The sequence below is a fragment of the Chlorocebus sabaeus genome, chromosome 18 (genome assembly GCF_047675955.1).
Source record: "Chlorocebus sabaeus isolate Y175 chromosome 18, mChlSab1.0.hap1, whole genome shotgun sequence".
Lineage (NCBI taxonomy): Eukaryota > Metazoa > Chordata > Mammalia > Primates > Cercopithecidae > Chlorocebus > Chlorocebus sabaeus.
In genome coordinates this window covers 41021604-41036313 of record NC_132921.1, presented here as the reverse complement: position 1 = coordinate 41036313, position 14710 = coordinate 41021604, and the positions used below count along the sequence as shown (strand labels likewise).

General features: G+C 33.4%; 1 protein-coding gene across 2 annotated transcripts in view; it reads left to right on the top strand.

Moving 5' to 3' along the window:
* PIK3C3 (phosphatidylinositol 3-kinase catalytic subunit type 3) overlaps positions 1-14710 on the top strand; it is a 126153-nt gene that overhangs the window by 25274 nt on the left and 86169 nt on the right. For both annotated transcript variants that reach the window (XM_007974179.3, XM_007974178.3), the window contains 3 exons: positions 8588-8674; positions 11382-11477; positions 14204-14275. In XM_007974179.3, the coding sequence (XP_007972370.2) occupies positions 8588-8674; positions 11382-11477; positions 14204-14275 (255 nt within the window). The remainder of the gene's footprint in view (positions 1-8587; positions 8675-11381; positions 11478-14203; positions 14276-14710) is intronic.

The window sequence follows — 14710 nt, the reverse complement described above, 5'->3', positions numbered from 1 at the left end:
CTGGAAGTCTAAAACTTTGGTAGTTGTAAGGCAGAGATTGCCGTTGTGACCAACTCCCAATAAAATCCCTAAACTCTCATTCTGAAATGGGCTTTTTAGAGCTGCATGTTTCCTGCCAGAGATGTGAATATACTTGCATGTTACTTCTGAAAGACGAAGATCAGTAAAGGTTTTGGGTTTAGAGATATGATTTAAAAAGTGATTTTTATTATATACTGGACGTCAGTTCTTGTTACAAATTCTATAATGGGTTAGCAACTTGATGATTTCTAAACCTGTACCCATGTAATGATATTTTGTAGTTAGATTTTGGAGAAATGAGAAACATGAAACTATCCAGGGAGGAGGTGTTTTGAAAAATGAAGGCATTATGTTTTAGTTTACACTTTTAAGATTAGTAGAACTATCAAAACTGATGAAAGATTTAAATAATAATGGGATACATTATAACTGGGGATGAAGACTGGCGTCAAGATTCCTGAGTTACAGCTCTCACTGTAAGTTACAGCTTATTGAATAACTAGCTATTTCTGTATTTCTGGGTATTTTTCATTGTTAAAATATGGTCAGATCTCCATTATCTCTGCTGATTATAGGAATCATGCCATTATTATTATTATTCTTTTTAGCTATTCTGAAAAGGAAAATTAACCTCAGAGACTATTTTGTTTATAAATTATAGCAAGTTGATTACCTGTACTTCTCCTGGATTCTGAATACACTTCCACCTTGAATAAATTATGTGAAGTAATCTTCATGAATAAACTGACATTCTGGATCAAATTAATTTAACAGAATAAATTATTTAGAAGGACCTATTAGTGATCTTTTCCCCTCATTATTGTTACATAATTTATTGTTTTCAGAATTTAACACTTAAGTTCCTAAAATTGCTTTCCATTGATTGTATATGTTAGCACTTTTCTTGGGAAGTTGATATTCTTTGTAAGAAATATCTATACTTGGTTAAGTATTCACTTGGTTAAGTCTTCACTTGGTTAGGTATATCACATAAAGAAAGTGTCCTTTCTCCATAGCTGAATCACTTAATGATTTAGGTTATAGCTAAAGTAGCTTGATAATCTTCAGTTTTCTGTTTTCTAATCAACTGCCCTTAGTTATGATGTCAACAGTACATGCAGTGCAATATTAGACTAGGTATAGTAATATAGGAGGGTGAATCTATCATCCCTAATGATGTAACCATTACCCCATGTAGGTAAATGAATATACAAAATATATACAGTGTTCTGTTAATATGTATGTATATTATATTTACTTTTTGTCCACAATATAAACAATTCACTTTGGGAGGCTGATGGGGAGGATAACTTGTGCTCAGGAGTTTGAAGCCAGCCTGGGCAACATGATGAAACCTTGTCTCTATAAATAAAAAAACAAACAAAAAACAATTGAGACCTGACCATTTGCAATAATGACTATAGTAAAAATAATTTCATTTTCTCAAAAACAGTAAGAACACCCTTATTTATTTATTATATCTGAAATAATGTACTTTTATCACTAGGAACAAGTAAAACTTCCGTCTTTTAAATGTATGTGTTTTAGAGGAAGAAAAATGGTGTCCTAAAGAGTTGGAGAATACATTTGTTACTTTACAAATGAAAATATAGGATCCTAGATATAACATTTGGGTTGGGAAGAACTGTCTTACATTTTTTTCTTCCTCAAATGTTTTATAAATGACAAGAATAAACAACAGAATTATGATAAATGCTGAAATTATTCAAGGCTATCAAATTTATTCAGTGATGTCATTGATATCACCAAGTATACCTCTTAGATACAGGTTTTTGTATAAATATCTGGTAAAGCTTTTATAAACATAGCTTATTGCTTTGATTCTGTGTCGCCATTGAATTGTGTTATAACAAGGTTTTGGGAATATCTCGTAAATTTATTTTTAATGCTACATGGGTAGCATCTTTTTTATTAATCACTTTGGTTTGCTTACTGCTAAGACTGTCAAAACTTTTGGATTTGTCTGGAAACCAATGATAGCAAGTAGACTAAATTAGTTTTTGCCAGTGTAAAATTGAGCCCTAAAACAGTATTGATTTATGTTCTGTAAATCTGTTTTCTGTCTTTACAGTTATAGTTTCTGCCAGAAAAATAGTAAGACACTTTTAAGGCTAGATTTATCTTCAAGAAGTTTAACTAAATGAAACTTTTATGAAGCAAATACTACTCTTCCTGAATAATAAGATTTACATGTACAGTTTGAAAGTAAAATTGAAGATTTGTGACCAAGACTTTGTTAATCAGGAAGATAGAAGAAACTAGAAGAAACTTCTTTGCTTGCCAAGAATTAAATACATAAACATATGCAAACTCTCTAACACGCACACGTACACGATTCTTTTTCTAATCTCAGTTGTTCAAATAAATTATGTTATACAACTGCATTTGGTCTGAAGTTATAAATTACTGCATAGCTTGGCCAGGCCTGGTGGCTCATACCTGTAATCCCAGCACTTTTGGAGGCCAAGAAAGGTGGATCATTTGAGGTCAGGAGTTTGAGACCAGCCTGCCCAACATGTTGAAACCCCTTCTCTACTAGACATACAAAAAAAACTTAGCCAGGCATGGTGGTGCATGCTTGTAATCCCAGCTACTCAGGAGGCTGAGGTAGGAAAATAGGAAAATCTCTTGAGCCTGGGAGGCGGAGGTTGCGGTGAGCCGAGATCACGCCACTGTACTCCAGTCTGGGCAACAGAGTGAGACCCTGTCTAAAAAAAAAAAAAAAAGGTACTGCATAGTTTATATTTGATTTGAGATGCTTATTGTCTTGTTTTTTTTAAAGAATTACACTTTTTTAGTAATAGAATTCTAGTGCACCATGCGACTATATTAGCAGACAAATAATGGTACTCTGTTCAAGTATTCATTAATTTAGCTCAGTTCTATTTTAGACTCAAGAGAGGCATTAGAGTCAAATGAGTTAAGCTATGACCTTTAACTTGAGGGAGTTTAGAGGAACGAGATGGGAGGTAATTGACAAAATGCAACCCTGTGTAATCATATAAAGGGTTACTGGAAAAACAGTCTCTTGTATATAGTAGTACCAGACATTATTAAACACCTATTGAAAAATAGTAACATCTTCTAATTTGTATGGTTTTGTAGTTGTATCTAGGTGAAAGACCCTTGGAAGAAAGTGAGAGAGCAATCATATTTATTTTATTTCAGGTAGTTAAGTTAAATTAATGAGATAGGGCTTTATTTTTTGAGCTTTTATTATGAAATAAAATTGCTTTATTTAGCATTATCTTTATAAAGGCTAATCTTTAGTGGTTTTCCCAACAGCGCTTTCTCCACAATTAATTGTTTCTTAAATTACTTTAGCTTTTGAATGACTGATTTTTTCTTACTACAAAGATAATATACGTCTTCTACAGTGGTAGAATATTGTTACAGCACAAGGAAGACTATGAAAGTCACCCCAATCTACCTACCACTCAAAGATAATCACTGGCACTTTAGTTTATATGCTTTCAGTAAATTAATAAATGTATGTGTGTTATAGATGAATATGTGTACATTTATTTTAAAATTAGAATCATACCATATCTGTGTGTTTAACTGAACCTTGCTTTTACATTTAATGGTGTCTCAAAATTGTTCCAGGCTATTTAAGATACTTCTGCCACATAATTTGTAAAGGCTGGAGGGTTTTGCATAGTGTGGATAAGTCATAATTGATTTCAGCAGTCTTCTATGGTTGGATATTAAAAATGTTTGAAATTCTTGGTTCATTTTCTGTTGATTTGAAAAGGAAGGTGAGGATTATATTTTTAAGTTCTTTTCAGACAACTTACTTGATTTGCTCATATCCTGTATTTCCAAGTTATCAGTCATAAGGTACTACTTTCATATCACTGTTCCAATTTATAGTTACACTTTTAAGTACTTACTATATTGAATGACTCACTTATTTCCACCTTGATGTTCTGTTAGGGCAGAGAACTTGCTTCTTTTGTTCAACATTCTATACTCATCTCAAGGACAGAGGACATGATGGAAGTTTGTTACTTAATAGCCAGAAAGTTACATATATTTGTATTGAGAGTGTATAAGGATTAGGGAAGAGTGACCAAGGGCAGGAATCTTTCTTTTTTCTCTCTCTCTCCAGCTGCCACCTCTTCCCCTGAAGCCCCAAAGCTCTTTGGGTAGAATATCAGAGTATACTTACATTTGTTTTTCATTATGTCTGTCATCCTTTCACATAGAAAGCCTTTCAATAAGTATAAATTGGCATTGAATGAATAAATGCTAGCTTCTAGTGACCATTCATAGCTCTTGCACTCAGGAACCTTTTTTGTCTAATAAAGCAGAGAAGAATATGGAGCAATGAACTGTGAGTTCTAATGATCATGGAAGTCTGTCTATTACCAAGGATCACTATCTGCTCCGAAATTTGTTTCCCTGCTGGTCCTATTCTTACACAATGCGCAGCAAGTTGGCCTACTTTTGGCTCTGTCCTTTATACTTTTATTAGACACCTACTAATCTGAGACATCTTCCTCAAGCACATCTTTTTGTTCTTCTATTAAATCTGACAATACAGAATTAGTACTCCAAGAAGTTTCCCAGGCATGTTGTTATTTGGATCTCGTGGATTCTTTTATTTAAATACCTTTTAAAACTCCTTGCTCTTTAATTCTTGGAGAAGTTGGGCTAAATTATGCCATTTGTGTGTGTGTGTGTGTGTGTGTGTGTGTGTGAGAGACAGTGGACTTTTCTTCAAAATCTTTGTGACTTCCTGTGAATTCTGTAAGAAACCTGTGTTCCTTTAAAAAGAGAGAATGAATTTTTTTTTTTTTTTTTTTTTCCTATTTCTTGATTTGTCCCCATCCTAGAATGGGCATCCTAGTGAGGATTATTTCTTCACGGGTAATTGAAACAGATTGCCCTACTTTTACCCTGCCGCGTAACAGAATGCATGTTTTCTCTTTGGAAAGATCTAAATCACTGACATTTCAGACCCAAAATGAAATATAAATTGTTATGCCACCTGTGTTTTTGTTCATTTTTGGTCTTTTGTATCTATAGAAGTTCCTGGATTGGGGATAACTAGAAGTTGCTTTGGACTGATGAAAACCTCTCAAGTATATCTACATTGTTATCAGCACCCATAAGAGATGAAGTGACATAGGTTATGGAGTAATTGGAATAGCTGTTACAGCTTACATAGTGCTTTATAGTTTTATAAAATTAATAAAAATTAATGTAATTATTAATAACTATTTCACCAGCATTAAGCAGTAAAGGTAAACGGCTTTATGGTTTGAAGAAACAGAAGAGACTGTGTTAGCTGGAGTTTGGTGAATTTATTGGAGAGTTGAAGGAGATTATTCTGAAGAGGAAGGCAAGGATGGATCATTTAGCAATTGTGATAGCTAGTTCTAGACTTTTTCTGCTGCCTAAAGTCCAGCCAAGAGCTGACTTTGCCATCTCTAAACTGTACACACCTGCTCCATTGCAATGGAACAATTAATTGTACTATGTGCTTGGACTCTCTGATAAGTAAGCACTGTGGTAGCTAGTCTCTTAGGAGACTAACTCAATGAAATGAAATATGAAATGAATGTGCTTTCTGATAGTTAATGAAATATGCTTTCTGATAGTAACACTCTTCCACATTATATCTATATTACCCTGTGGCTCATTTTAACTGATGAAATGCAGCAGAAGTGACGCTGCATCTGTTCTAGGCAAGACAGTGTGACAGCTTTGGTTTCTTCACATGTTGGGAACATTAAGCCATCATGTGAGAAGTCCAGCTATTCTGTTGGAGTGACCAAGTTGAAAAACCATTTGAAGAGGGAGCAGCACTGAGAATACGTGGAGAACGAGAGGCCCTACCACCCTGGTATCCCAGCTAAGCCCACCCTTTATCACCAAGGTGTTAGAAATGTGAGTCAAGCCAGCTTGGATGTTCCAGCTCCAACCACCCAATGAATACAATATTATGACTACCAATGAGTGAGACTACAAGAAAAAATGAATAAATGTCTCTCAAGAAGATGATTTTGCCAAAAAAGTAAAGAGAAACAATAAAATGAATGTTGTTTTAAGCCACTAAGTTTTAGGGTGGTTTGTTATGAAGTAATAGGTAAATAGGACAGGCAGCTAGGAGACATTTTGAGTGGTAACTGTTCAAATCTGTGAAAATCATCAAATTAACTCAGATACACAGAGTTTTTGCTGTCAATCTCAAAGTCAGGTACAGGAGATAGACATGCAAACAACTTCCATAGCATAAATGGTACCTTTAATTTCACAATCAGTTTTGCAGTCAACAATATCTTTCCTATGAAGGCATACAGATTTTTCTCATTCTTTCCGATTATAGTATTTCATAGTGTGTGTGTAGTTTACTTAACAGTTCCTACTGTTGATGGACATTTTCATTCTTTTGTGTCTAATTTTTCCGTACTGCAAATAATGGTGCACAAATGTGAATTTCTCTAGTATAATTTAAACTTATTTTCATAGTGACTGTACCAATTTTAGTACTGGCATGCTGTCCATACATTCTTTAGTGGCTCTTATGCAATCGGTCATGTTTGGTATTCAAATTAGAAAGCTAATCATATGCTATATGGGAGATAATATGTATTAGCAGCAAACATAAATTTGCGAGCTAGTGAAAATGGCTTTAGAACATTTCTAATTTGTCTGAATAGTTTTAGTAAAGGAGGAAAAAGTTCCCACCACATTCTCCCTCATCTAAACTTAATTTACCATTGCCAATTCTTTGCTCATAGGAAATTAGTAGTGGATCATCTGTTGCATCATGAATACAAAACTAATATTAAAGAAATGACAGAAATGAGTTTCACTTAAAAGTCATCGTACATCAGTAGAGAGGACAGCAGAGACTGGTGGTAGGAGTATAGGCTTTAGAATCATATAGACCGGGATTTAAACCCTAGCTTGGCCGCTTCATAGTAGTAGTTGATAGTCATCTGCAAACAGGGGTCAAAATTGTCTATGAAATAGTGTGGTTATAAAAAGTGCCTACAATTTGGCATGTAAGTAAATGTTATTTTTTTCTCCATTCCTCTAGGAAGTATACAAACTCTTATTACTAATTGTTACTTCGTTCGTACAAGCAAAGGGTGTAAAATGACCTTTTATATTTTCATTTATTTGGAAAACCAATTTGCAGCATATTGCGAAGTGAGTGAGAATAGAAGCTTCCAATGACTGCATGAAATAATACCACCTGTTGTATTTTGCATCTGTTATTTTATTTGAGTTTTGAGAGTAAGAATAGACGTTAATACTTTGATTTTATTTATGTGGGTTCAGAAAGGACATAGTTTGAAAATGGAGTATTAAGGTTGGAACTCTGGTCTTCCAGCTTCTACTCTATCACTCTTTTCTGTAGGTCACATTGCCTGGTCTTCTTTTGGTTTCCTTGTGACTATTTCTAGATCTCTTTCCATGTTGCTAGCATATTTGTGTATTATTCCACTGGAGCCAACACAATATTTAGTGGCTGCTTTTTGTAATCATGCTAAGCTTATTAATAACTTTTCATACAATTTCATATAGAAATTACCTCACGTGAGAGGGAATTATTGGAAGAAAGCTAAATTGATATTACTTTTTTTTTTATTAAAATGAACTTCAGACTTTTTGTGTGACGTTAGTATTTTTATTTCTGAAATAGTGTGACCACATAGTTGTGATGAGTTGAGGAAGAGAAAAAAGATTGATAGTGAAGATTTTTAGGTCTGCAAGAGAGAGAAAATTGATGGCAGTGTTTGCTGTTCTTATAGGAATGCTGTCATGATATGGACAATGAAGTGGAAGCTTTCATGTCCAGTTTTGCTTTATACTGTCAATTTGTTTAGAAGGAATGAGAGGGGTGTTGATTTTTAGTATTGCACATTCTAATTCAAAACCTGGTTCTAATTTAAGGACCTTAGAACTTACCTGGAATTCTCTATGGATTTGAAAGAGTTGAAGAATTATTATTTAATTTATAAAACTAAAGTTAGATTGGTACATAAGACCTCACAGGACTCTACCAACTGCTATTCTAGAAAACTGAAGTCTTTTATCACCATTCCCTAAAATTAAAGCATACATGCGTATGTGTAAGCTTAAACCTTAGAATATTAATGTATAAACCCAGAAAAATGTCTTATTACCTGTAACTGTCATTTATTCATGTTGGTTAGATACATTGAAAGCTGGAAAGAAAAAACTGGTTTATTTCCCATTCATGAAACTATTATTATAATTCCATCTTTTTGTAATAGTCAAAATATGAGAAATATAGAACATGGAGATAATTTCAGGAACAACTTCATTATTCTTTATCATGTCAAAATATGGCAAATTGTGGACCTTTTTAAAAAAATGTAATTGTTTTTCTTTAAAAAAATAATGATTTGTCTCTTGCCAACTTTCTTATCCTGCTAGTTGCGTATGGTTTCTCTTGTGTATAGGTAAATATCATATGTGAAGCGGACATTGCCATTCTGACATTCTTGGTCCTTCTTTCTACTAGATCTATATTAAAATTCTCATCATTGTATTTATTCTGCAGCTCACCAAAGCTCATCGACAAGGACACATGGTGAAAGTAGATTGGCTGGATAGATTGACATTTAGAGAAATAGAAATGATAAATGAGGTGGGTTATATCCCTCTTTTATTTTAAAATATTTTCTGTAAATTTTTAAATTAACAATTTTTTGATAAGAATTGTTTATTATTAGGTATCTTACAAATGTAGGATTATTAGGGTTAACCCCTGTAGCTGGGAATTCTATACTAATAACTGGAAAATTTGAGGTATCAGCCTTCCCGATATTTTAACCTAATGTGAAACCATCAAGTAGGTAGTGGATATTGTAAGATGTTCTAAATATCATATGAGTGAAACCTGTGCAGCCTTAATGCCTCAGTGGTGGGTTCTCTGTCATATCAGCTCATGTTTAAGTCAGTGTTGGATAAATCTTCCATCAGCACAGTGCCAGCTTTTCACTTCAGTTACCATAAATCATTTCAGCAAGTTCTCTCTTCAATTAATTTATCGCTTGTCTATAGAGGGTGCATATAGGACTCTGCACCCTCTATAAGGTTATGTGATTTAAGTTATTTTTTTTTCTTGACCTTGTATATGAGCCAGTTTGTATGTTTAAATAAAGATGGCTTCAATGAGAGGCTGCCAGAAGTTGTAACAAAAATAGTTTCCTTTTTTGTATATTTGCTCTAAAATACCAGATGTTAGGCCTAACATTCCACACCTAGAGAACAGAAATAATAATTATATTTTTAATCAGATTAGGAGACAAGGACATCAATTTGTGATTTGTCTAATTTATAATGACCATAAGCCACAACTTAATTTATATTCTCCAAATAATTTTCAGCAGGTAGAAAGAAGTTTTTAATTTTACAGTGAACCATTGCAAAAGTTAGATTTTAGGATTCTTTTATTTTAAAATAAAGGTAGTGATGTTGAACAACATTTACATTCAATTCTCGTATTTGGTCCCTTTTCTAAATTTATTCATAATACATTCTTATATACTTAAACTGGAAGAAAGGCTTACTTTTTTATTTTTATAAGTCACATTTCAAAAAGTTTACTCATAATACTAACTTACGTTTTTCTCTTCTTAAACTTAGATATCACTGGGTATGGAAAATGTAATGTTAGAGTTTGCTTTGCCCAGCCTTTTTCATATTTTCACATTTTAATTTCTTTAAAAGAAATTACCATTACCACCCTATTACCATTACCAAAATAGACTATAATATGTTTTGTAAAGCTGAATAATGTAAGTAACCTCTTCAGACCTTTATTATTTATTATCATTTCTTTTTTTTCTCTTTTGAGACAAGGTTTTGCTCTGTCACCCAGACTGGATTACCCTGGTATGCCCAGTGCAGCCTCAAACTTCTGGATTCAGGCAGTCCTCCTGCCTCAGCTTCCCAGCTTGTTAGGACTACAGGCCTGGCTAATATTTTTAAAGTTTTTTGTAGAGTTTAGTTCTATTGCCCAGGATAGTCTCAAACTGCCTGTATTGCCCAGGATAGTCTCAGAGTTTTTTGTAGAGTCTGGCTCTGTTGCCCAGGATAGTCTCAAACTGCCTGTATTGCCCAGGATAGTCTCAGAGTTTTTTGTAGAGTCTGGCTCTGTTGCCCAGGATAGTCTCAAACTCCTGGCTTCAAGCAGTCCTCCCACCTCTGCCTCCCAAAGTGCTAGGATTACAGATGTGAGCCACCATGCCTGGTGATTTTACATATTAGAGCTCAAACCATTTTTACAGGTGTTTTGGGTCAAGGCTAATTACCCCTTTAGACTTCATTGTATTTTCACTTCATCATCACCCTAATACAGTCATGTGCCTCATCACATCATTTCGTTCAGCCACAGATCACATGTACAGTGGTGCTTCCATAAGATTATAGTACTTTATTTTTACTGTACCTTTTCTCTTTTAGGTATGTTTAGATATACAGGTGCTTAACTGTTGTGTTACAGGTGCCCACAGTATTCAGTACAGTAACCTGAATTAACCTGAAGTAACAAGTTTGTAGCCTAGGGGTAATAGGCTATACCATATAACCTAGGTGTGTGGTAGGCTATACCATCTAGATTTGTGTGTTTATACTTCATGGTGTTCACACGACTAAACTGCCTAATGATGCATTTCTCAGAATGTGTACCTGTTGTTAAGTGACATGTGATCATGTTTGCTTTTTTATTTTAAAGGGGACACAATTATATAAATGTTTTTTATGTTGGAACAAGAAGTAATTATTCCACAGTATATTTAAAGTGTGGATAAAAATTTATAAGTGACAAATCATTTTAAGACCATTTATAAATTGTGAGAAACTTGTAAAGGCTATACTTGGTAAACTCAAATGGTCTCTTTTCTTAGGTTGCACACTTTTTTTATTTTTGATTTTTGTTACATATATTGATTTCTATAGTTTAGTCATATAGGTTAAGGGTGAACTTAGCTTACAGTTGTTGGACAAACCATTCTTTTTTTTTTTTTGAAATAAAATAGTTGTCATGAACATGTGTGCAAAATACCTTCAAGATTATAAACCCAAAGAATACACCAAAAATGTTCAATTTGAGAAAGCAGTTATAAGTGCATGGTAGACACCACTGAATAAACAGTAGTGCTGTCTGTAATAAAATAATAGTGCTGTGTAAAACACACTACATGTATATAATAAAATAAAAATGTGTTATGTTTTGACTTGTATTTGATAGATACGTGTGTTACTGAATTGGGAAAAATGATGCACACTGATCCTTTAAGAGAATGTTGAAAATAATCATTTTTCATGAAAATCATTTTTTTCTTTTTCAGAGTGAAAAACGAAGTTCTAATTTCATGTACCTGATGGTTGAGTTTCGATGTGTCAAGTGTGATGATAAGGAATATGGTATTGTTTATTATGAAAAGGTATTTGCCTTGGAACTGTTTTTGATCTCTAGAGGGGAGAGGAAACGTTAAAAAGTATTACTGTTGTTCCTGCTGGGATGAATTATTTGGTTGCAGGGTAGCATCAGACAGCTGTCAGCAGCAGCTGTTTATGTATACACAAATTAAATCGTATAACTACAACAAGATTACAAAAGCCGATCACTCATGTAATGCAGTTCTGGGTTACAGAATTCAATAAGTATGCAAGTGATTAAAAACTTTGTGATTAATTGTTCTGCAAATTGGCAAGTAGGACACTAAGTAATGACTTTATTTACTAATAGTATTTATTGAAAAAATGAAAGGGGGAAATTATATTTCTAAGTGGTAGGCTATTTATTGAAAGTTAAGAGTCTGTTTGTTATTTGAGTGTATGTGTATTGTCTGTATGTGGCCCTCACTAACGTATGCTTATGAAATACTTCAGAAATGTTCATTTATTTGTACAGCAGATGCAAAATTCAGGCAACAATTTTACCATCAGGCTGGGTGATAACAAATATGCAGTTATAGATTTGCTTTGTTCTGCCCATTATGCTACAGAAAGTAGTTCTGTGTTTAGTAGGTACCTACTTGAAAGTATCTTCCTTATATTTTTGTAGAAGGTGCTTCTTTTGAGTACTACAGAAATAATTATATATTTAAGTACTACAGAAAATGATTGTATGCAGGCCAGGTATGGTGGCTCATGCCTGTAATCCCAGCACTGTGGTTGACTGTGCAGGAAGATTACTAGAGCCCAGGAGTTTGAGACCCGCCTGGGCAACATGGCGAGACTTCATCTTTATTTAAAATAAATATAAAAAAATTTTAAAAAGTATGCATAGTTTGAAACCACATAAAATGTCTTCTGTTATTGTGTTAATAGTCGACAAATGTTAACTCAGCGTAAATGATGACAGACTTTTGATACATGGCATAGTAGTAGATTAATAGATTAATATTTCTTCTAGCGTATGACCAAGCTGATATGCAGTGTATTTGTTCATTAGAAGCAGTCCTTTTAAATTAAATTTACATTTTATTGTTTATTAAAGCTGTCACAAGTGATTTTTAAAATATATATACTTTTATAAATTACTGTTGGAAAGGTTTTCATAATGAAGTTTTGAGTTTTTACCATTTATTTATGATCTTTTTTCAAGTTACTGTTCATATTTTTGTCTTTAACTTATATCCCTTCCATGTTAGTAAAAGACTAGGAAGTGTTAACTTGTTTCTGCCTTTTATTTTATAAATGGTACTCCTCGGATAGATTATTTAATACTGTTTATTAATTTATTAGAAAAAATAGATCAAAAAAGGGAAATGTGAGTGAAACTGTTCTGTCACCAGTGCATTTTAATAAAATCGTATTTTATATTTTATACTATGTATCATTTCATTAAAAGCAGTATTTTCTGCCCACATAGAATTTGTATTGCAAAAACATGCTAATGGAGAAGATACTTTGAAACATTGTAGATGTGAAGGATCCTTTGAAAGACAGCTTTGATAGCAGATGAAATAATAACAGAATAGAAATTAGAAGAATTTCAAGTATTTTTGAAAAGGTTCTTGACCCCTTTCTACCACTTCCTGAAAATTGCTCATAAATTAATGCCCGTCTACTCACCCTGTCATATTTCCACTTAGTGTAAAGATTGCTGGGCCAGGGTATTGAATCTAATGGAAATAGACTTTCTTGTCACCTGTCTTTTGTGACAGATAGCCTTAGTGAAGATTACTTGTCACAGTTGGGCTGATAAATGTGTTTTCTGGTGTTGTGACTGAGAACAAGCCTGTTAAACAACGGCTGTGGGAATTTGTGGTTTTCTGTAAGACTCAATTACTGAACTGAAGTAAAGTCACAGTGCTTCCCTGCTTTCAGTCTCTCCTGAGTTTGTTGCCCATGTTTAAAACTGAAAACATGTTAGCATTTGGAAATTGACAGAAAAGCTTGATGCTAGGTATATAATCATGAGAAAGTGAATTTTGACCTTAATTAGTTTAGCCTTTTTCCAGTATATTTGGCAGTGACATTTTTATGTTGAATTACCTTTCTCGCATTGGATAAAAATAAAAGCCAACATTCTTCAAAGGTGATAATACCAGCAAAATAGGATGGCTTTATTTCTGAAAAACTGATTGATTGATTTTATTATTCAAGTTTAGATTATGTTGAGCAGATGTACCTTTGAGAAACAATGTTGTTAATTCTCTGGCTGTGTATAAATTTGAGTAATATTAACCCTACACTTAAAATTCTGCTCCTTTGAATGGATCTCAGTTGTGATACCTTGAAAAATTATCACTTAGTTTTTGCAAGTGGTGCAACACATCCATTGTGCCATATTTTACATATAGTCTGTGCTTTCTTGTTCTGAGTTTGAAAATTAGCACGTTTTTAAAAATCCACTGTTATTATATGAACAAAGTTTAAAAGAAAAGGAACAACTCAAAACCATCTAATTTCCAGACCTCGTATGTCTAAAACTTTAGTAACAGTTTTGTTAGAGTTTTTCTCAAAATAATTTCATAATCAACCAAAGAGAGGTACAAAGTGGATATGCATTTTATAATATTGTTAGAAGAAGATAAGGATTTCTTTAGAGGTAAGAATGATGCTCATCAAATAGAATTAAAATACATTGGCGTGTACATCATATACTGTTTCCTATTGGATTAAATTTCTTTATTAAAAAAATTATTGCTCTGTAATCTAGGACGGTGATGAATCATCTCCAATTTTAACAAGTTTTGAATTAGTGAAAGTTCCTGACCCCCAGATGTCTATGGTAAGTTATTGTGCAAATTTTTTTATGAAAGTGCTTTTCTTCAGAGTAATTGTGAGTTAGCCACATCATGTACTTTCTTTAAATAAAGTAATATGTAACTGCCTCTGTTACATAAAAGTGATTCATAAATTCACTTTAGCATCTAGACTCTGTTTCTGATGGAATTTTATGAGGAATATCGACATCCTAAAACTAAGGTAAGGGTAGAGTAGGGTTGGGCATCCATTTTATTTGATTTGCTGAAAGAGCTAGGCAGTATAGTCCTTTTTTTTTCTTTCTTCAGGTTGGGGGGATGTAATCTTGAAGTGAAGACTTAACAGAACTGGTATTTGAAAGATTGTCATCATACGGAAGGAGAATTTGCATATTACAGGAGGATTCTATAACTAGAATGAATGCATCAAAATTTTAGGGAGACCCATTTGTTGGAAAGTA